The sequence below is a fragment of the Charadrius vociferus genome, unplaced genomic scaffold (genome assembly GCF_000708025.1).
Source record: "Charadrius vociferus isolate BGI_N301 unplaced genomic scaffold, ASM70802v2 scaffold132, whole genome shotgun sequence".
NCBI lineage: Eukaryota > Metazoa > Chordata > Aves > Charadriiformes > Charadriidae > Charadrius > Charadrius vociferus.
This window is the reverse complement of record NW_009647028.1, coordinates 120859-145080: the sequence shown is the minus strand read 5'-3', so window position 1 is coordinate 145080 and position 24222 is coordinate 120859. Positions and strand designations below refer to the sequence as shown.

Below are 24222 nucleotides of genomic sequence, written 5' to 3'. Positions count from 1 at the left end.
TGGCACCTACATCAGTAGAAGCACAATGTTGAGTCCCCGTACATCAAATCGCCCAGAGACAACTGCAACCTGTGAAATCCAAATGATACTGGTAGCTTCTGAATCACCAATATTTTTTGCTCCCATGGGAAATTGGTTTCCACTGCCCTCAGATGTAGTGTGGCCAAATAAAAGAGGAGCTGATGTCTTTGATTTCCAGAAGAATTACAGAAGAATTTCATAATGTCTGTTCATGCAGGCTTCAAAGCTGAGCTCTATTGCAGAGGGGAGACACTCCTGAGGAACCCCAAATTTGATAACCAAAGACAGAGGGGGGCGGGAGCAATCCAATGTCAAGGAAACGGCTGATGCTCGAGGCAGGAACCCATCCTACGTGAGCAGCAAGAACTGTTCCTCATAGAAATGGATGCAGAGACACGACAGCAGCGTTAGCGCACAAAAAGTTCCGCACGATTTTAAAGCAGCGTTGATGAATGGAACGTAGATTGTCACAAAATTCTCATTCAGAGCAGAAAGTTTATTTTTACAAATCACAGAACACAAAATTACATGATAAACAGCATAAATAGCAACTGTGTGAGAGCTGAACGTCTATAGCTAAAATTAAACATGTTCCAAACAAATTAAACAAATTGCTTTAGAGTAGTCAACCCATTTAAGCTGATTACACTAATGAGGATCTACCCTGCTCTTAATTTTCAAATCGGAATAAAATCCTGGCTGAAAGAGAAGCTTTGCTATCAGCGTCGACTGGGCCAAGAGCTCATCTTTTAACCTCTTAAAACACGCCCCGTGATAGTCGGTTTAAATCTACCCGAATATATCGGTTAACAGGTTACATTCACGAGCTGGAATTGCAAAGTCTCATTCTGACCTTCAGGTTGCTGAACAATCTGCTTCAAAAATGGAAAGAGGGGAGAAAAGTCAAGATAGGCTTGGTACTTGGAATAAACTTCGCCTAAAGGTCTTTCAAATATTCGATTGCATATGTTTCAGAGACGTCTTATCAAAGCAGGACTGCAAAGGCTTTCCAGTACAGCCCTTCACCTTCAACTGTAACTGGAGGAGTTTGGGGAAGGACAGAGATTTTGGGTGATTGAGAATATTGCAGTTAAGATGCAAAGGAAAAAGAGCAGAAATTGTAATTTGTGACTCCAGCACTGACTCACGTGCAGCTGTGTTGCAGGTAGGAAAGGGGGTGATGGTGCTGGGTCGGCCACAACCTTGCCAATCGCTCCAAGACTTTACAAGCCTTGACTTGGCATCAGATTAGGGGAACAACCTAAAAATAGTAAGCTGATCCAACACACACACACACACACACACAAAACATCAACGTGCAGAAGCGGGACTAGAGCACCGCTGGCACTCGACAGTGACTGCAGTCATGGGTAGGTATAGCTGCATCTCCCTTCCCACCGCGCTGACGGAGATCACAGAGATGACCAACCTGCTTGGGAATCGCACGTGTTTTCAGCCCACCTTGTGACTGTCAAGCTCCTGGGTAATTTCCTTGCTCTCCTGAGCTTTGACACTCTGGTTTCAGAGCCCATGATTTATCTTTAGTTCTCTCTCTCTCATCTTGAACAGGGTAAAGGGCAACTGGGCCTCTCCAGAGCATCTGGCAGCATCCCACCATCTCCTGCCTGCTTCCCTGGGATGCTTCCCGGGAGGCAGCTGGGTCACCATCGGCTTTGGCTCCTTTGGGAGGAGGGACACTCGGCAGAGCATCGCTTAGCATGAACCAGTCCCAGCTGCTCCTCTCCCTTGCCCAAAGCCCAGCAAGGAAAGCAGCAGAGCGGGCTGCCGCAGTAGCCACCTCCTCAAACCTCAACCGGCCGTTGCGCTGGCTTTCTCTGCTCCCAGCCCTGTTTATTCTAGATATCTCCTTTGTAACCGCTCACCCTGTTCCAGATGGCATCTCAGCAACCCTTTTACAGTGTCGTTATGAGCTCCCCCCGAACATCCTCCTGCTCTGTTTGCTCCAACTGCTGCCAGACAGCTCGGCTCTCCACTGCCAGCTTTTCACATCTTTTTCCTGCTTTGGTTGGGCAATGAATCATCTCCCTTCTAGCAAATGCCAAATGCTCCAGCGTCGCTGCCCCAGCAGGAGTAGCTGCGGCAGGGCTTTCTGCTTAAGCCGGTCAGCGGGCGAGAAGGGTGCAGAGCCACTGCCGAGAGGGAGGACAGGCAGAGCACGGTGCTTCCCCTGCCCTTGGACGTGGAAGAGACACAGCTCAAACACTCACCGAACCCAAAAGGCACTTGGAAATAAAGCAAGGGAGAATGCCACCAGCTGGATCAATACCTTCTCCCCTGATGGCCGCAGAGCAAGCCGAGGTTTTAATAGGAAGAGATGACACTCGACACACAACGGTACAACAGTTGTGTAAAAGCCATGAGTAGACAGAGCTCCTCTCATCTCCAATGAGTTTGCAAGTAAAGCGTGGCTTCCACGCGGGCTCCAAGACTCCAGCTTTGCTCCAAAAACCCCGCGTATTTTGTGCATCTTCTCAGGATACGCAGGATGTATCAAATCCCTGCTGTGTTTTGAGTAGCTTGTTAGTATTTGAATCTACAAAAAAAAAAAAAAGTACGGGAAAAGGAACAGAAGAAAAACAGACATGGGAAGGACAGAAGGAAGAACATATTTGTTCTTGCTGCTGGTAAAAATCCAAACGATTTGATTTTTACTTCAGTTGCAGAAAAACAATTTTCACGATCGTTGTGTTATTAAAACGGGGTGGCATTTCATCTTCCTTGAGTTGTATGAGCTGGTTTCCTGGTATCACGGCTTGACTCTATTAAACATCTCTTCGTATACACAAAGAAAGAAGTTGTTTGAGAGAGGGTACTGAGAGGATGTTCACATTTGTATTAGTAATAATAAAAAAAGACTGGGAGGAGAATCAGCCCTAGCTAGAAAGGCTAAGATGCAGGAAGACTTTCCTAATCTAGGAAATTTACCCAGCAACACCCATTCACAGGCAGTTTTTTAGCTGTAGCGAGCAAACTACAGTCAAGTGAAATTGTTTCAATTCTTGACAAAGACGAAACAACAAAGCACAAGACAATAAATTGCTTTTTTGGCAAGTTTGGGGAGACTGAATTCACATTTCTAGGGCTCAAGGAAAATGACTGCACTCCAATCTCCACGTTACTGTTGGATTTTATACAAATATGCCCTTTGCAACAATCTCTTGTTCCAGTGACGATGGCAGCTGGCACAGAAGACAACACCTTAAGAGAAGGTTTTGGAAGCGTTATTTTAGACCACCCCAAAAAGTTCTATCTACTTTTTCCCACACACCTGCCATACAAGGACAAGGGTGGAAGAAAATATCAAAAGGTTTCATTTCATGTAATTATTCCTGCTTTGTTTTCTGGGTTCCTTTGTGCGCTCCACGGAGCCCGTAGTTTTTTTTGCGGAAAGGCGTGAGAAGCTGCGGTGCTGCAGGTTTTGCACTTTCTTGAGGGTTAAGTGAGGGGTTACAGCAGCCTACCGAAGGCAACGGGATCTGCCCCAAAAGCTCGTGTGTAATTAAAATACAGTCATGGCGTAAATCAGCTCCCCAGACGATTTTTCTACCTCCAAACTCAGCATCATGGTTTGAAGGCGTACATTGCTCCAGGCTGCTCAACCAGCCAGGTGCTACCGGCAGCCTCCGTGGCTGGGATCACGGCTCCTGCCTGATGGATCGAGCAAGAAAGATGTGGGCTCCTGCTACGCTGCCGGTCACTGCGCCGGGTGAGTTTTGCCGGTCGGTGCAACGCCAGATCGCATCTGTGATGGCCAACTCGGTCCTGCTGGTTAATACCAAAGAGAAATTGTTTCCCTGTTCAGTTTTCCTTGGCCGAGGAATTTTTGCATCGGGTCAGCTCTACCTACTGGAAGGGAATTGTTATGGTTTGAGAGACCCATAACAATTTGTTGTCATTTAGAGAATCATTCTATCACCTGATGACCCCTCCCCACCCGGGAAGGGGAATCAGGGAAAAGCATGGAAACCCAGGAGCTGAAGTATAAACAGATTTAATAGAATAAGATTAGATACTTAACATCTGAGATAATTAACAGCACTAAAGAACCGATATTGATCCCGACACCAATACAGAATATGCAAAGATCATACTCAGCCAATTCTATCAGCTGTGCACTCCCAGCAGTGGACAGCAAGTGTCGGACACTGCGAGCGCTACAGCTTCAGGGGGAGGGGAAGGCCTCAGGAGTCCGGCACCGGGGCACAAAGTTCTCAGGATGGCAGCCATCAAGGGAGAGAGAGAACTTCCCAGCAAACTTTCTGATTTATAGTGAATGTGACGTTGATGGTATGAAATAACCCTGTTGGCAGCTTGGGTCAAGTGCCTGGGTCTCGCTCCTCCTCATCCCCACACCTGGCAAGCTCAAAACCACTGAGACCTTGATACCCACACACCATGGCTGGCTGTAAAGTAAATATTTTCACAAATTCAGACACTGGAGTCTTCTAAAAGTGTAGTTGTCCCAAGTATTAGAAGAGAAATTAGTCCTGTGTCGCTCAAACCAGGACAGGAATTAAATAGCAGGTTTTGGCTGCTTTGTTTTAACCAGGTAAGAGAGAAGCTGAGATGGTTAAGGATATGTTCTGTGATTGCATTTCTTTTTCTTTGAGAACAATGCACATTAATTATATTACAGGTATGATCTGCAGGAAGCTTAAGAAAAATCAACAACAGAACTTCTCAGTTGCAAGAGAGTGCTCGGCAGCACACACATTTAACTCCAGAAGCACTGCCGAGGAAGAGGCTACTTCTTGGCCGATGGAAAATGCTAAGAAAGCAGCAATAATAAAAGACTTCAGCTGAATCGCTCCTCTGCTGTCCAGAGAAACATTTTGATTTGATCACACCAAGTCCCAGGTGGCCCCTGCCCTTCATCAGCTCATCACCATTGGAGACTGTCAGCTGGAGGCAGAGCTCTTACCGGTTCCCTCCTTCCTCCCTACCCACACGCCAAAAATCTATAGGGTGAGTTAAGTGATACTTTAAGCCACAAAATCAGGTGAAACTGCCGTGATGATAATGCAGGGGGAATTTCACAGCTTGAATTACAGCTCCGCTGCAACCCCCGTCTCTGCGCAGGGACCAGGGGTCATTCTAGCCAGGATGGCACAGCAACGTAAGACAAAACCAGCACGTGCAGGAGACAAAACCGGCATGTGCAGGCGGTATTTGTTGTTGATCCAACGGCATTTGGGTCTTGGATGACAGGTCAAGCTGGTCCAATTTAGCCAGACAAAGCAGACGATGGTATCAGACACACAGGCTCTGCTTTGGGTGCTCAGGAGTCAGATGATGCTCGGCCACGCTCAGGCAGCTGAAGCTGGCCAGCGTCTGCATGCCACACCATGGTGGGACAATCCCAATGGCATTTCTGGCGGCACAACCACACGTGCCATCCCCCAGCCATGCCAAGACCTCCTTGCAAAGGAGTGTGCAGCTCAGCCCCACAACACTCATGCTGGTCCTACTGGGAGGGTGGCTTGATAGCATGAATGCCTTGTGCTGCCATCAAAGTTGCTTCAGCATCAGCGCAGGTCCCAACAGGAGGGCTGATTAAAAAGCCACAAGATCGATGTTATTGCAGGAACAAACGGCAAAAGTGATGGATGCTGAGAGTCAAACACATGTTAACGCTCCACAAGTCAAGAGATTGGCATTCATCAGTCCTGTAACTATTGTAGTTTTTGAGGGGAAAAGGGATTTTTCAGTTGAGTAGGAAAGTGTTACCACCCGGTCCTTCCAGCCTGATGGTAAACCTCCCACTCCCTCTTCTCACAGGAGAACCTCCTGCAAAACAGAAGTTCAGAGGCGTTAAATAAGAGACTACCTCCAGACATCATCGCTTTGTTTCACATTCAGACAGCTGAGTACAAGCGGCAGGAATGGAGTTTTGAAGGAAAAACTGCCACCTTCAGAGAGAAAAATTACAGAAGTGCAAGTCTCCACCCAGGGCAGAGCTTGCTGAAAAGTTCTTCTGGCATAACTGGATCCATTATAGATTCAGGAGCAGAGTCTATGGCTTATCTTTTAGAGACGGGAGAAGGGTTTTGAATAGCAGGCATGGCACAGCTCAGAAATGCAAACTCCATTTAATTGCCGGTCTGAGAGGTGGGCAGCCCGACGCACCAGAACTTCACTTGTGTCAAACCTCCCTGGCACAGCTCAAACATTTCCCTCTTTAAGGTGAAGAGCACCTTAAAAACCTTCAGCACACACAGGATGCTTCTGGTGCTTCGGAAGCACAAATATACGAAAGGGACCCCACTAAATCAGGTACGCAACTTCCAAACTGGAACCAGCTTTGTTTGAATCGAGGCAGTACTCAACGCCCGACACATCGGCCTTCCAGAAAATGAATCGACTTTTATAGAAATTAATTGAGGTCTAGAGCTAAGTGCAGAATCCTGACAGCTTGAAAAATTTCCACAGAAGGGCTAGGAGAGGGGGACAAGCAGAACAGCAAGGCAGACCGGTTGCTACATCCTTATTAATCATCATGGCCTTAATTGCCAAACTGGGTTTTCCATTCGATGTAAATATAAATTCTGAAGTTTATCTTCAAAACATTGAGTGTCTTCATCTCCTCACTGAAACGGCCGAGCACTCAAGCACAACCTGGGCTGCTGGCAAAGCATGAGATATTTCAGCTCAGGGTTTGCTAGAAAGCACCAGAAGCAGCAGAGACCTTCATGATTCAATGGCCCGTCCACTCCTCAAGCAGACGTTGCTATCTACCAAAAGAGCCCAACAAGGCACCTGGGATGGCTCAGATGAGTCCGACTGCTACAGATTTACGACCAGTGTTGCGGGGCACGTCAGGCTTCAAGGAAAAGTGTCTGCAGGAAAAAGGCATTGCTCAGGTTCCCACCATCCTGCCGTTCCCCTCCGCACGCTGCCCAGTGTTGCCGGGTTTTGATTTATGGTTACTGCATAGAATACCGGAAGAGTAAGAGAAGCACGAGGACTTTTCAAAATATAAAAAGGAAACTGCCTTAATCTCATATTCAAATATTAATGGCCTTGCTTTAAAAGCATCCGATACCTTCCAATTGACAAAGCCTAAATTTAACCCAAGGAAGTCAAAACTTCTGATGTTGAGAGATGCTGAAATGTGCATATTCAGGAAGCCCTTCCGAACAAGGGAACTGCCACATTTAAAAAACAAAAACACCAAAACAAAAACAAAAACACACAAGTATTTTTAGATAGTAAAACATTACTCCCCAGAGATGAACAGCGAGCCAGCTTGGAGAGCAGGCAGGCTTTAGCTGGGCGGGTTACAGTAATCCACTACATTTTATTTTGCAATTCAAAAAGCTCTGAAGTCAGAGGTCCCTCAAGTTCAAAAGTTCGTTGGACTACCCTGACTTTATAACGAAGCTGCCGATCAGCATTCTTTACAGCCGCAGCTAAGTGTGAGGGACCTCCACGCGTGTCGGTTTTTTTTGTTTAAAAAGGCCATTTTCAGAGGAACAAAACCACTTCTCCTTGCTGAGGCACCTCAAAGTTATCGCTAATGGCACATTTCTTCACAAGATTTGGGAATGAAGAGAGAAGAGTTTTTCCTCGCTGTTAGAAAATTAACCCAACAGCTCAAAACGAGCGCTGGAGTCTATCACAGGGATCTGCACGTCGGGAAATGATTAAACACGAGATGTGACTCAAAGGCACAAGTTGCTTTCCATGCAAATAGATGTCAGGTTTTTACCATCTTGCACAGATAAGTCACTTATTAAATACTTAGAGTAACTGAACACTTACATTCTGAAAAATTTCAAAGGAGGAGGCTGCAGTGCTCCTCCAGAGTGTTGTAGCGTGACAGCTACGAACAAGCCTTTCCATACAACGAAGCAGGACACAAACGTGCTTCAGCGATGGCCATGTGTCGCTCCACGCCAGCGCAAACCCACTTTGGGGTGCAGAGGGGCAATCCCCACCCAGCAGCTCACTCCCACCCCAAACCAGCACCTGACCACAGGGTGATATTCTGCTGGCTCAACTCCCAGCCACAGCAGTGTTTTCATCAAGGTGGTGAATACGAGTGGGATTTCTGAAGATTAAAGCGACCACAGCGACAACTAATGCGTATGTTCATGCTCCTTAATTAAACAGGGGTGTAGACATCTTGCATTAACCCTCACTTACGTGGCCTCAAGTTACTCCAGCTCCCTTGGGGAGAAGCGTTGCGCACAGGGAGTTCCCCGCGAAATAGCTGGTTCTGGCAGCACGCTCCACCACGGTGACTTGTTTACATCTCTCTGTACAACGAGTCTTACTGAAATGACCCCTACCTAATTGCTACGTGAACGACAGCATTGTGCAACCAGCACGGAAAGAATTTCTTTATAAAGGACAGTGGTACGTACCAAGTGTGCAGCAGGTCATGAGTAAAGCAAGAGCAACACGGAATGAGAAAAGCGTGCTCGACGTAGGCAATCCCAAAAAGCTAACTTAATACGCAGCATGGAGCAGCAGACAGCTCAGCTACATTGAAAAATATATATGCAAATATTGACTACACTATGTGAAAGGCTCGGTTATTTATACCACCTTCATTTTCCTTGGTCCTACTTCCTGACAAGTAAACAGACTGCTTCACTCCAGCGAGTTGTGCAACAGAAAGAGGTCCAAAAGTAAACACACAGACTCCATACTTCACTGGAGGTGAACTTGTTTACAGAGCAGGAATTAAAACAAAACCACAGAATCCGTCGATATTCTATATGGAACGACGTAGCCCTCCCTGACTCAGTGTATTCTGCTCGTACGCTATGACTCATCTCTCGCGTGGGCTGGGGAGAGCAGAGATCTTCACGCTTTCCTGGGATTCTCTAGCGTATCAGACTCCTCTCCCGCCTTCCACCACACCACCGGAGAGGCTCATTACGTTTGACATCCAGTTGCCAATGTCACCTACCCGTGCCGGGGACGAGCGCTGGCTACAGAGCTATCGCATGAAACTCAGGGCATGTTGACACCGGACCGCTATGAATCACATGTGCCAAGGTGGGATTGCGAAGGAGTAGGAGAAGGTGTGACTCATCTGCCAGCTGATATAAAAATAAGCTACTACTGAATCAAAAATGCATGACTTCTTCACGCTATGCGCACAGGCAGAAGCTGTCACTATGCGGGAACTCGATCATCAGCTCAGCGCAGCCAAAAGCAACCTGAAAATACGCAGTACTCCATTTTACCTTCCAGAGGGAGAGCTCACGGAGAAGGCAGTACGTATGGCGTTAACAACCACAGGAGAGAGACGCCAGAGATGCTTTCATATGTAGTAACAAACAAACAAACAAAAAATCATTCCTGTACATCTACTGGTCACTGCTGGAAAGTCAATACTTCCCAGGACCACAGTGAATTATTTATTGGTGTGGAAGCACAAGATTAAAGAGCAGTTTCCTGATTGCATGGAGATGTTTTTCAGCCATGGTCATGTCCTGAGAGAGAGGAACCGGGCTCAGAGTGACACCGTAACAGTCACGCAGCAGTGGGCTCCCTGTCCTCGAGAAAAGGCTTAGAGTTCAGGGGACAAACATATTTTGGGGAAAAAAAATTTGTTAAGGCTTCGCAAGTATACGTCAGCACAGCAGACACGTTTTTGTCAGCAAAGCAAGGCTTATAGAAAGAGAAAAGTCCTTTTTTCCCCAACCAGCATAGCTGGAGAGGGAAAAAAAAAAAAGCTTTCGGACAAATCTCATCTTAATGTCTCAGCATTTGGCTTCCATTTCTGTTGGGAGGCTCACGGATACGTGAGCTCCACTGGATATGACAGCAGCTGGATGAGAAGAGGCATCAGCTTTACGGCTGCCCAGGCAGGTGCCCGCAGCATCCAGCCATCCTCCTGCGGCACAATAAGTGACGTGGAGCGGCTCCGTGGGCTCTGCTGCCGTGTCCAGGAGACAGGGCAGCGCAGCACCTTGGCGTGCAGACGGCTTTGCCACGCTTCTCCTCTCTGGAACGCGACAGCTTTCTAGAAGTGTTCATGAACAGCATCTTCAGCTTCCCTTTGGCAAAGGGATGTTAAACCCTCAGCAGACGAGAGACATGCTGATGGCGCTGAGTAAGGATACACAGGTTCCTCCAGCAGGAAATACAGCAGTGTCTTAAGTTTAAAAGGCTTTGCAGATATAAAACACACTTAAAGTGTTTTCTACTAGAGCTGAGAGCAGTAGGATCTACATTTCACACTACAGCACTGCGCACAACTCCCATCGCCACCCCACATCCCGACCAGAGCCGTTAGTCAACAGGAGAGGCCAATATCTCCATGTGCAACTCCAACTAGCTGGGTGGAAGTATCAGCCTATGCAAAAGGACGTGTAGGAGCTGCTGCAGATTGCAGCCAAAATTCCAAACGATGGGACGGGCAGAGATGAAAAGCACAGCCACGTACTCCTGTATGTCCACACTACGCACAGGAAAGAGCAGCTTAAGCCGGAGGTTGCTGATGAGCGAGAAACAGACTGGGAAACACGGGCTCTGCTTGCTGATAAAAGGTGAGTTTTCAATTAAAACTTTGGAAGAGATGTTCCCCCTGTGAAATCTGTAGGAAAGTTTAACTTGAAGGAAAGTTAAGAATCTGGAATCAGCCTTAAAACAAAAAGGCTGTTCATTTTGAAGGCCCTCAAACCAGGTCAATAAGCCAAAAGAGCCCACCAGACAAAGCCAACGCAATCACTAAGACCTTAGCGTGCCACCAGTAGGACCCAGCAGGGCTTCTGCAAGCTGTGTGAACTGCTTTATTCACGCCAAACCGAGTAGGAGAGTCCTGGGACGCTGCTGGGTGGTCCTGGTACACTATCCAGGAAACACAACCATCTCAGGAGATGGGTCTGTTTGACTGTGGCCAAAGTAACTCAGTTTTGCTCTGCCAACACCAGCTTCCCCGCTCCCATACTGATGGGGAACCAGACACTCAAACAGCCAGTGGTGGGGCCGGAGTTCCTCCACTCATCATCCTGCAAGTTGTAGGGCCTGATTATTCAAGAGTTTTTGATGAATGATAAGAAGCCAAGCCTTTACTCCACAAACTTCAAGTCCAGGGGACAAATGACACGCTGAAGGGACTGATCCAACACTGGAAACATGTTTCTGGCAGCCCTAGGAGATGTAAGAGCATCCAGTTGAGATGGAGGGGCAGCTCCTCTTGTCCCCAAGGTATGGAAGCAGCAGGTTTATGTAGCTGTACGAAGCCTCAGAGCAAGGGGAAGCCCAGCAGCTGAGGACCCAGTCTCAAGGAGGAGGGAAACACCTGGAACAGCCAGTCCTCAAAGAGGGTCATAGAGCAAGAGCCTAATTTTGGGGAATCCCCAAATCCCACGTGGACGACTTGTGGAAATCTGTGCTGCTCATGTTCATATGCAGGTAGCTCCTATTCAGCAAGAAAAAATTTAGGACCGACATACACAGATTGTGCCACCACCGGTAAAGCGAGACCCTGGGGACAGCCCAGGCCAGGACGAATCTTCTATGCCAGGATGTCCCCATGTGCTTCCATGGACTTTACGACAAAGAGCAACCATGAAACAGTTCAGTATGACACCAGAACCTTACAGGATCAATGACAGAGTAACACAACCAGTTTTTGCTAAGACACATTAAAACTAGTCCAATTATCTTGGTCAGCAAACGGATCGTATCCCAGACTACCCAAAACCTAAAGGAATTCTCGCCCTTTCCGGAGACACCCTGCAGACTGACCATCAGGTCTTTGACTCCGTGCCTGCGGTTTGCTTTTCCTTTTTTGTTTCACTGGCTACATTAAGGTAAAGCAGTCATACGCTATTTTAGGTTATTAAATATTTAATTCCACAGTGAGACAGAAGAACCCAGCAGATGGTCGCTGTGCAGCAGGCCCTTGCCTCTTCCTTTGGAGGGGTAGAAAAGTTCAAGGAAGAAAGAGGAGAACCCAAACATCCCTCCATTTAGAGGGGAGCTGTTAGTTTCTCGTACTACAGGGGGGCACTGAAACATCAGAGAAAGCGTCCATTCCTGCAAAAGTGCATCAGAGATGCCCGTTAGTTGGGTGTTCTGACCTAGGACTATCTCAATTAGCTACTTCTGAATCCACCTGACATAGCCGCTGGTGTTGAGCTACTCTGAGAAGCACCAAAAAGAGTTTCATAGAGTTTAGATCCCTTTATCAAACTTTCCACTGCTCCAGTATATCTTATCTAGTGTGAAATACATCTCAAGATGTACGAGACACAAGAAATCCAGTCTTCTCCTCAGCTAATCCAAGCTGATCAGTGATCTTCAGCTGAGTCATGTGGCAGACGAAGAAGCTGGTGCTGATGGGAGGTAACAGAGGCAACTTCAGTGCCGTGTCAGGAAGTCTTTAAACATCGATGCCGATGGAGCACGTGGCTCAGGAAGCCACAGCGTAGCTGCAAAAGGAAGAGGCAGCTATCACACAACTGGGCTGCTTCCTCCGTTCACACGGAGACATCTCACACGGAAGCTCATCCCAGGAATTAACTTCTGACAGAGCCCTGAATTATTGGGCCATTTCTACACTGAATAGCTTTTTTTTTTTTAAAAAAAAAAAAAAAAAAAAAAAGACTCGTTTTTGATGATAGCAACAAGTGAAGCAGATAACCAAATCAACATACATCCTTCAGGCATTGAACTGTAGAATTGTTCTAAAATTTGGGGGCAAAAGCCCCCCAAAAAGTATTTTGTGCAGGACCAGACTCCAAAATGAGCATTACAGAGCTAGTTGCAAATTTCTCTCCCAAAACAACACTTGTCCTGCCAGTGTGATCGAGCACTTCACACCTCTTCAACACCACTGCTTGGGCTTCTGCAGGGGTTTTGACACACAAAACCCTTAAGCTCCTGAGTTTGAAGGTTGCGCTTCTCGATCTGGTACGTTGCAAGCAAGTCGTGACCAAGTTTTCTGTGGTCTTTAGCATCCAAGACCATTCTCTTGGAAGGCCGACTGCCCTGCAGGTTAGTCCCAACTTCATGTGGACACATCCAGTCACATACTAGAGATGAAACACCTTTTTCGACACACACAAAGCTATCCTACTAGAAGGTTCCTACTTGATCCATGGCCAAGGAGGTTGGTCCTTTCCAACTTAAGTTTTCCTATGATTAGCATCCAAGAGTAATGCACTTTAAAAATGTTTATTCTGAGTATCCAGGAAAAGAGAAATCCCTATCAAAATTCTTCTCATTAGGAAAAAACACATTTTTTTCTCCAAATGCTGCAGGTGATGACAATTTTGACATCTCACAGAGACGTTGCTCGCTGAGACCATCTGGTTGTACATGCAGTTGAACGCAGCAGTTGCACTAACAAGAGGACCACGCTGCTACTGCGGCGTTACAGCAATGCTTTTACCAGTCGTACTTTTTAGGCTAACGGTGGGAGGTTTGCAGTCAGCCACGTTATTTGGCAAGATTAATTGGCTAATTTATTGAACAGTATGTCACATGTAACACTACTGTTGTTCTCCTCTGAGTCATACACACCATGGGTTTGGACACTTTCAGTCTTCATTTGGCGAGTCTATGATAATTTCAAGTAACCGGTCCGGCTTACTGGAAGTTCACGGCTGTCTGTTTGAGCAGCTCAAGTTTTTAAGCGAGGACCATTGAGGGGAGCTTGGCATTAACACCACCACTGCGAACAGACCCATCTATTTCCCCAAAGCAAGCACATATTTAGCACCAATCTGTTTTTACAGACAGACGGTCTTCCCCTAATTCTCAGCGTGGCATGCAGACACCAAGTTAAGGCTTCCTGATCCTGGCAGCCTGACTCCACCAAAATTTATTTTGTTCAGCTTCCAAGTTGCATGGAGAGACCAGAGATGTGGCTCACATCCTCCACCCGAGCTCCTGGCCTATTTCCAGTTGTTTTAGCAAAACTCTAGCACAAGAGCTTCTAATGGCACTCAACAGATGATCAGAGCTGGGTTTGTGATGCCCGTGGGACCCCACAGAGGTAGAAATAAAAGTCGTGTTGTTCATGAGGCTTCTCAACAGTCTCTTGACAAATACTGGCAAAAAGGCTCCAGATGACAGTCATTGCCCTCCTCCCCCCAGAATCAAGGGAAGAAAGATCTTGCAGGCAAGTTCTCCACGTCTGATGGCAGCATACTCAGAAATACTTCCACGTGTGCACACAGCATCAGCTAGGGCAGAAATGCCCTGCGTGGGTGAGTGTCGTAGGATGAAAAGTTTAGATTCATTAGGAACAGGAGAAAACCCACGAAAAATACTTAATCTAAGCAAAATAAAGCCAAGCCCCCAACATTTGATCTATTTTAAAATTCCTCAATAACATCTTTAAAGAGTGGTAGAACGCCGACAGGTGTAAAAAAAAGCAGATTGGGATTCATTCGTGTGTCACGAGACATGTGTGCCGGGGTATCACAGAGTTGGCAAGCATCACCAGAACTCGAGTAGGAAGCGAAGAGCAGAATTAAGTGCGTCACTTATTCTGTGAACCTACATTTGATTTATTTACTACACAGGCTTCAGCAGAAATGCCCCAAGTCTCAAAAGCACAGGTAACTGGAGTTAAGTGACAACACGAACCTATCAGGACCTTTGTGCACTGTGCCAGATGCTACCACTAGAATACAAGATACATAGAAAAGAGCATCTTATTTCAGTAGACAAAGCCTGTTTAAAAAAAAATAAAACTATATGTTAGCGTCTCCAATAGTGACAACTTCTTTGGTTCCCACATCCCAGATTTGGCATCCTATAAGGGGCAAAGAAGACACAAAACGCCGAGTGCAATGGCACCCGATCTCCAGAGGATGTGCTACACAAAATTAAGGAAACTGATTAGAAAAAAATTAATTGGAACAAGCAGAAAGGAAAAATGCAGGACAACTGCTCAGGCACTGCATATTATGGGCTCAGAGCAAATACATCTTTCATTCTGTTCAACTTAGTATTTTGGTAACAGGAGAGCACATCCTCTGCCAGTGGAAGCTGGGTCCGTCCAGGGAAAACAGGAAAAATAAAATCAGAAGAAAGTGTAAAGAAATTACAGTAATGTAGGAAACTTGCCAAAGCCCAAGGTCAATACATGATCAAGGCACAGAAGGAGCAGAGAAGGTCTTTGCTTTAGAGAAACTTCCTCGTGCAGCAGGGAGTCAAGGCTGTGGAAATCCTTGGCATGGGAAAGAGCACGTGCTAAAAGTCTATATAGGTTTAAAAAGCAACCATAAATTCAGGGGAGAAAAATCCAAACGCTATTAGACACAAGCTCAAGCCCTACATTAGGGAAATCAGAGAGCTTGCCAGAAAAAATAAAAATTAAAAAGCCACCTTTGGCTTATCCTGTTATATTCTCGTATTTGCTGTAGACTATCGTCGCACAGAGGACACTGAGCCCATGGGCTTTTGGACGCTCTTATGATTTCGTAAATATCAATGAAAACAGTATTTCAGGTTTTAATTAGAAAAGCTCTGTGCTTTTTACACAATTTCCTAGATTTTAAGACTTTATGTCACCTTTCTAAAAGCCTGTCATTCTATATACAAATAACTTTCCATCCATTGATGTTCCTGTGTTGTACAAACACACTCACATGGGTATTTCCCATATCAATCAATCCTCACTTATGCAACAACCAGTTTACTAACGAGTTTCTAGCTCCAAATAATTATCCCGTATCACTATGATGTTATTCAGACCAAATCCTTGCCAAAAACTCATGTGGGACTAAAAGTTTGTCCACATCAGTAAGTTGAAGTCAGAGTTACACAACAAATAGGATGGCAATGTTCGATTTAATAAAGAAATCACAAACTTTCTATAAGTTTAAGGTAGGTTTACTCACCCGCACTTCCAAGTTGTTTATAAAACCTGTATTCTAAATGAAGCTGTGGTGCACGTGATTTTATTGGTTCCTAAAACAGCAAAAAAAAAAAAAGGTGGTTAAAATCAGCTTGACTGAAAAAAAGTTATATCCTATACTTGAAGTTTTCTGACTGTACATAACACTTCAAGTTTCAAGATAAACCACCCTAGACCGAAAGTCTGACAACAGACTTCACCGTTAGGTGTCATTTAAATAAACAGAGAACAAGAAGCAGCACGACTTGCAATGTGCACTCTGGAGGAGAACGAACGTCCTCATTTAAATATAAAACACATTCATGGCAGGGAAATTCAAGAATCCTTCAACAAAACTCCTGGTCCTTGAAGAATGACCCAGGACGTTGGCAGGAGGAAAGTTAAAAGCTACAAGAGATCAAGTCCCAGGTTCACTTTGTGGACTGCGGTTGCCCACAGTGTTTTTGCCAGTTGCTAGTCTATATTTTTGAAAAATGTTGAGTCATATATCTGCGTTTTAAGTCAGACCACAGTTGTATAAAGCTACAATCTTGCTTGCAGCGAGCGCTACAGTGCAGCCTGATATCTGGTAGAAACACAGGAAGAAGTCTCCCTCTTCAGTAGCAGGTGTCAGTCAAACATCTCAAAGCCCTCAAGAATATTCTATTTTTATACACAGAATAAGAATAATAAAAAAGGATAAGTCTGCAATGCACCCAAAACATTACGTGTCTCAAATGTTACTCATCTGCACTTTACGCACAAAACATAATGCCTTTGATCCATAACGGCATTAACATGCAAGATCGCAAAGCTTCTAAAAATATAAAGTTAACACTGAGAGGATTAAGAGACGAGTAATTAAATTTTCAATAAAACTCTGCACTTGGTATAGGCAGGAACGTGGATGCACCAACTGCCCAGACAGCTTTGAAATGGAGGTTAATACCAGCCTCAATTTTTGTTTGGATGTTGCTTATTTCCCTGCTTTTGAGAAAAGAAATGCTCCGTGCTCAAAACTACGTGAAACTCGTAGCACGGCACCAAAATTAGTCCGAACGTCAAAAAGCTGCTAAATAATCCTCTATCTGAAAGTTAACTCATCATCTAGAAGTTTGCCTATAAAGGAGCACCCTAAGACTAACACCCACATCAGCTCCCGTGAATTATAGCGAGAACATCCAAAGGAGGTTGAACGCAGCCAAGAGTTGGAGCCAACATCTCCGCTACGGTGGAGTGACTCTCCTGCCTGCACGGGAGGACACGAAGGCTTTAGCTGATCCACTTGTCTTGTTGCACCTCTGTACGGCAAGACGAATGTCCACATTTGGCACGAGCTCCATGTTAAAGACTTCTCTTTAAGTCAGAAGAACAATTTTTGTACAGAAATTCAGGCGATTCGGCTCCCAGCCAAGCTGTTCACCCACCAGCTCAAGTCATCCCCTCCATTTGCCAGCAAGGGAAAAAAATACTCAACTTTCTGATCTTTAAATGCTCAAGAAGTCAAATACGACCAACTACTTCGAAAACTATGGTGAAAAATATTCTGAAGGCAAGACTGAAGCTGTACTGAAGACAAATATAAAGCAACACAAAACCAAGTTTGTTATCTAAGTTGCAATTAAATTAAGATAATTGTTGATGACGGCTTGAGGGAGAGTCTATAGACACAGGCACAGCAAAAGGGATTTAGGGCAACAGGAACTCAGCCTGTTCAGTGAATAGTTTATCTATCCAAATAAACTCTTTGAATAAAGGTAGAAGGATTAATGAGGCTGCTCCTGAAAAAAATCAGGGAACGCAAGTCCAAGCCACTTGTGCATCAGGAGCTGCTGGAGCCTGAGCTCTGGACGCTCGCCAGAGTGGTGGCAGCTTCTGAGAAGATCATACCAGAACAGATGGTTGTCCTGCAGGCCAAGGGCTTAAGGATGTTGGCAGATGTTATGTTTGTAGGGCAAATAACTGAACTGCTACTGCCCAACGTACAAAATCCACAGGTCGAACCAACGGGCAACCACGATCACTATGAGAGGGTACAGCTTGGTACAGCTCAGGCTACATCTGTGTCTGGAACGGGACGGTTTCGCACAAGGAAGAAACTCCTACCATGTGCAACACCACATTAAAAACCCTCGGAAGATGAAACCAGTAAATACAGCTACAGCATTTCACAAGACAAACTCCTCTGTGAACTAGGTGCCCTTAACCAAATAACATTCAGCTGAAGAGTGGGACGAGGAGCAATATGGTGACACCACCCAAGTCAGAAGACAGGCAGTATTTTTCACCACCAGCAGTTTTCCAAGGTGCAGCACAATCCTCAGCCCTAAAGAGAAACCATGAGACATTAGTGCCGAATTTCACAGCACTTTCTGATCAGCTCTTTGGCATCCATCACGCAATTCTCTAATTTTCCAGCTTTAACATCACGACAGGAGGCACGAATAGGTGAGACAGCAGGGTTGCAGTTGCAGAAGATGATCTCACACAGCTAGAAGGACTTGGAGCAGAGTTTTGACTTGGTCCAACAATGCAGATAAAAGAAAACGTTGCCTTCAAGTACATTGAACGCCGCTACTCTATCACCAGTCCACAAATTATGCGAAGGATAAAGAAAATCACATATCAGTACACATGTAAGAGAAGCGTATTTGCTGCTGAGGAGGCCGAGTAATTCTTACTCCAGGGGAATGTGGTCTGAGATTAGGAGAGCAGAAAACCCCCATCACTTCTACTGTTCCCTCATTAATCTTCTCAAAACCAGAACAGGTATGCGAATGCCTGGATGGCCACCGGATGGCAATTCCGGTCCTTCAGACGTGAAGGACCAGAGATTTTTAAGCGTGAATCACAACAGGGCAAATAAAACCGGAGCGTGCTGCAGAGGAAGTGCTTTAACACTCAGATATTTTGTGGGGAGAAAGAACGCTATTGGGAAAAATCAGTAAGGTTAAGGTAGCAACAAAGGTGATGCCATCCGGCTACTGAAAGGTTTCAGGTTACTGGGAGGTGTCACTGCAGGCACTGTTTTGAGAGAAACAATCATCCTTTGGCCTAATACAGCTGTGTTTTTCCTGTATTATCACTTCCTTATGCCTTCCAATGCTGTAACTTTGTGGGATTACCTTTGAAAGGAAACTAGAAGCATTATCAATTCAATAAAACACCTCGTCTGTAGACACAGTGCATTTTATAGTGTTGGATGTGCCTAAAAAGCGAGCTACCCAACAAGCACCCGTCCTCCTTCCTGATGTGCATCCGTATCAAGGACATCCTAAGCTCCACTGCAAGTGTTTATTTATTTATTTTAGGGAATATCTTCTGACATTTGCCAACAGGCTTGAAAACAAGTCCCTCCTGCAAAGCCCTAATTATTTTTCATCTACTGTGCATGATGTAAGGAGAACGCTAGAGATATAAAATCTGTGGCACTTGAACGTGATCAGAATTAATGTGCCGAGTCCATCTTGGTCTCCTGTAATCGGAATGACTCCTGTCATGTTGCCAGACAACATTGGTTGGGCAAACAGGAGCGTTTGTTGCTAATATCGAATTAGCGTTACAACGTTAGCTTCAGATTCTAGGGTTTGGATCTGTGATGAAAGAGCATATGGATGAGAAGAGAACACATCAGCCGGAGACGTGAAATTTGAAAACCCCAAGAGAGTAATGAAAGTCTGAGTTTACAGACAGGAAAAGTTAAGGCATAAAAACATACTGGGCTACGACTTTATAAATCTGGCAGAGCTACAAGGCAGAGAGCTTCCCCCTCCCCTAGACTCCTACTGCAAACCACCGCTGACCACAGTGTCTTCATGCCCTGAAGGAGTCTTCAGAAGACGAGTTTCTACCTGGACCACTGGCTGGTGCAGGTATAAGAAGCATGGAAGCTGTCACTGCGTGCAACTGGGGAGGACTACAATGACTGCGGGGGAGAAAATAACTGGATAACCGGTACTGAGGCTTGTAGCGCTGGATGAGAAGAGAGCTGTGAACAAAAAGTTGGGGTTGTTCAGCCTGGAGAAAAGAAGGCTCCGGGGAGACCTTATAGCAGCCTTCTAGTACCTAAAGGGGCTACAGGAGAGCTGGGGAGGGAATTTTAACAAGAGTATGTAGTGACAGGATGAGGGGGAAATTTAGATGGGATATTAGGAAGAAATTTTTCCCTGTGAGGGTGGTGATCCCCTGGGGCAGGTTGCCCCGAGAAGCTGTGGCTGCCCCATCCCTGGAGGTGTTCAAGGCCAGGTTGGACGGGACTTGGAGCAACCTGGGCTGGGGGGAGGTGGCCCTGTCCAGGGCAGGGGGTGGAACTGGAGAGTCTTCAAGGTCCCTTCCAACCTGAACCATTCTATGATTCCATGATTTATGAAAACTGCTTGCACAAGTTCTGAAGTTCGCTATTGTTGGGCTTGGGTTTTTTAACGCAGCTCTTGCACTGCTTGGGTGAGCCAATTTCATTCATTTTTACCATCCTACAATGTAAAAGGAGAAAATAATTCTGAAGATACTGTGGCTATATATCCTCGGCCATCCAAATCAGCTAGAGGAAAGACTGACCTTTGCTGAATTGGATCTCGTTTTGCTTGTTGCATCTGCAGTCCTTCAGCATCATATGGGTCTGAATTGCACTATTCTCCCCAAAAGGAATTTTAACCATTGCATGACCCCCTTTCCTACCTCTTGACTCCAAAAAAACATAGAGGAGCAGGCTGCACAGTGCCACGCTCCTAACCAAACCCTCTATCAACAGCCCAGCTAGAGAGAGAGAAGGATGCGGAGAATCGATGGAGTCCTGAAGAGAAAGGCTCAACCCAGGGGGTGGGAAGAGGCAACAAAGCCACAATCAGTGCTGTTCACTGGGACCTGGCAGCCAGCTTGGAAAGAGGAACAAGGTGCTCACTCGTATAAGACAGCTACAAACCATTTAGGCACCAGAAATATTCAGCAGGTGGAGGGATGGCTTCTTTCCTTGTTTATAGCATCCTCAATAATTTATCTTAGTTTAAATAAGTTATTCTAGCTGAGGGGGAGAGCAGTATTAAGCCCAAAGTGAAAAAGTTGCTTTTGATCGGAGTTTTTAAGCTTAAGTAGAAGTCACTTAAGAACACCTGAAGCTTCTACTTACCAGTTTGATCGCTACATATTCATTGGTGTAGAGATTTTTACCTGTGAACGAAAAAGAAAAAAAAAAAAAGATCTTTTAGTTCCACATTCAACACTCGCAGTTAGAGAGACAATGCAGGAGAGCATCACAGATGGCAGAGAGATGACTTTTCTCGATTCCCTGCTGAAGTTCATGCCTTTAACAGAGCATAAACCTCAAAATAATAAGCTGCAGCAGTTCACCAGGGCAGGCAAACACCATCGTCCATTCAGCATAAGGTAACCGTGTTTTATGGTAGCGCATAATGTTCGCTGCAAGCGTCTGCGGAGGTATCCCAGACACATTAGGTTTTATTATCCACATTGTGCCCAAAAAGTCTGGGGAACAAGAAATGAAGAGTCAGAGCATCATTTCTTTCTGAAATGTCTTGAATCTGCTGGATGCTGAACAGTTTTATCCTATGATCTATAGGGAGCTTCACTAGCTTAATCGTGCCACACATCAAAACAACTACTGCAAGGAGGCACACGAAAATAACCTTTGTACCAACACACGGCTTTTTATTTCTTCCTCTGCGAACAGGCAGGCAGCGCGTATAAAACACCTTCTGCACACCAGCAGCACAAAAGCAATCCTCATAACCTAATAAGGCCAATAACTCTCAGCTGCAATACGGTACCAATGATGTGAAAAAATACACTAAAAGAACAAAACCCCATTCTTGGGACCCCAAACCACGGCGCAGCGTCTGGGCTGGTACTAGCTCTGGCAAGCACGGGGGGCAAGAGCCTAGAGGCGTATAACCAGGCAAGCACACAGCCAGCTGCCAGTGTATGGTGGATCGATGACTTTGAGCCAGAGCTGGTACCCACGTGCGCTACAGCCCGAGGTGAATTTTTCCTCCAGGAACCTGTCTGGTGTTTGAAGCAAGCCCTTGGCCTCCCTAGCGACCTGCGGCAGACACGCGCAGCTACATGTATCAAGGAGCATCTCTGTGTGTGTTCTGACGCTGTCAGTTATCATATCGTTCAATGTCCTCCAGTTCCTCTGCTAGGTAATTCGAGCAGTTGCTCCCTGTTCACCTTCTCCACGTTGCTCACAACTGACAGCAAAATCACCTGGACGAGATATCGCTCAGGAAGGATGCTCAGGCAGTCTTTGTACCTGATCTGTCCCATCATCCCGACATCTCCGCTACCTTTCTGACCTCCTCTAGTTCCAACGTATCCTTTGAGGGTGGCAGCCTCCACCGTGCAAAGCTCCCCATGGTTCTATACAGGGGAGCACTGACCTTCTTTGCTCATCGTTGCCAGCGCTGCTGCAGCACAAGTCATGCCTTCACTGAGTGACCGCATAGCTCCAAAATTCAATAGCAATCTAGACTGGAAGTTATCAGTGCTCATTTGTAGCATCAGCTTTGCTCAGCTCTATTACGCATTTGCTTTCCGATTCCCGTAATGGATATCGATGTTTAGAACAGAGCGGCTATTCAGAAAGTCCAGGATGGGGAGGGACGTACTTCAGAGCAGACTGGAGTTTGGGCAGCTCTAGCATGTCTACATGACACCGTTAAAAACATGCCACGTCCTCCCTTGCATATGGATACTCTTCTCATGCAGCAACAGCATTAGAGGACTCAATAAAATTCAAGACATTATGAATATGAGAGAATACAGTCATCATTAAATCCTGAAATATTTATCAGGGGAAAAATCCCCATGTATTTGTTTTACTTTATAATAGCTTCATGTTTTCTGCATTCAGCTGCTTTTGCTACCATCCCTGCTATATTGCTCGGTGTAGTTCTGGCCTCTCAAATTCCAGATCGGGCACTCCCAGCGCAGGTCCCGCACCGAGCAGATTGCTTTAACGTTCATCGGGAAGCCAAAAAAGATATTTATGGACAGCTTCAACCTGTTACAGTAACTGGCAATGCTGTTTAACACAGGGCAGGCATTTAAATGTGAGGTTAAATATCCTTAGAGGAAGTGTTTTACGCAAGCAGATGTGTAAGCTGCGCTCCAGCATTAACCCTCGCAAGGCAGGGTGGTTTGAGTCTCTTTCTTTAGATCTTTCAATAAAAGCTATTAAGTCCAGGCTGGAAACGAAGGGTAGAAAGTAGGTTGTGCAGTCGTATCAGGAACACTCAGACATCGGAAAGTGGCTTCAAAGCACTGAAAGGGCTGGAAGGCCGAATCAGCGGCAGAGCAGGTGGCAGGATAAACTGCTTCACCCTTTGAGACAGATAAGGGCTCCAGCCTGATGCTACCTGGGGAGAACACGCGAGGACATTAAGGGAAGGCAGCCTAAATGCACTGAAATTATCTGCTCCGTATTAGCTACCAGCAAATGAGTCATATCAGCAGCTCCAGCTGTAGCTCGCCCACTGACGCTTCCTCCTCTTGATAGGGACTGAACTCTTATCAAGATGCTTGGTTCGGGGACATTGAGCGAGACTACGGGAAGCTCCAGCCCAAATACGTGAGAAAGTTAGATGTTTTAAACGGCAAAAAACCCCAAGGAGGGAGGCATGGAAACACCATCCCCTACAGACCCCAGGACCTCCATCACAATCTCGGAGATGCGCCGTTTCAAGGTAGTTTTGGTGCTCACCGTGCTGGAGTATCAGTCCGTCTGGAGATTGACGACCCACAGACCTTCTAGCAACACTTGTGTTCTCCCATCGACACAGAATAACGATATCGGGCAGACGGTCCTCTTCCAAGCTCGTTTCAAGGCAGAGGAGGACACTGCCAACACCCTCCATGTATGCGGAGCCACAATCCAGCCTATTATGGTCTGGTTCATAAGGCTGAGGACTTAGGATAATTTTGGTAATGAAATTCCTCAGTTAAAAAGCTGGAATTAGCAAAACGCTAGCCTGAGATGTCAGGTGAGGTAAATGAGCTAATTAATCCTCCAGTTCATCCCCTTTAAAGCACGCGCTATGGGGAGACCCTGAACATAAGGGGGCGCAAAGGGGTCCAGCTTCGGAACTCGAAACCCTTCCTACAGCTGCAGCAGGAGATGCTTGCTTTGCCAACTACAATGGCAAAGCAAATCCCCAAAATCTCTCCCTTGGCTCGCTCCAGGCTGAGATCTACCCCTCGGCATTGCTATCACACTGTCCAAGGCGTAATGGTTTCTTCTTCCTCCTTCTACAAGGCAGCAGCGGTATTAAAACGGAAGAGTAAAGGCAGTACTGCTCACAGGAGAAAGCGAATCTGCACTGTAAAATAAGCCGTGAATAGAAGCCGCATCT

The 24222-nt window shown here is 45.9% G+C and overlaps 1 protein-coding gene across 2 annotated transcripts in view; it reads right to left on the bottom strand.

Annotated features, from left to right (window-relative positions):
- CSNK1G1 (casein kinase 1, gamma 1) overlaps positions 1–24222 on the bottom strand; it is a 90538-nt gene that overhangs the window by 35434 nt on the left and 30882 nt on the right. For both annotated transcript variants that reach the window (XM_009895542.1, XM_009895543.1), the window contains 2 exons: positions 20982–21022; positions 15861–15930 (listed from right to left, as the gene is read on the bottom strand). In XM_009895542.1, coding sequence (XP_009893844.1) covers positions 15861–15930; positions 20982–21022 — 111 coding nt within the window. The remainder of the gene's footprint in view (positions 1–15860; positions 15931–20981; positions 21023–24222) is intronic.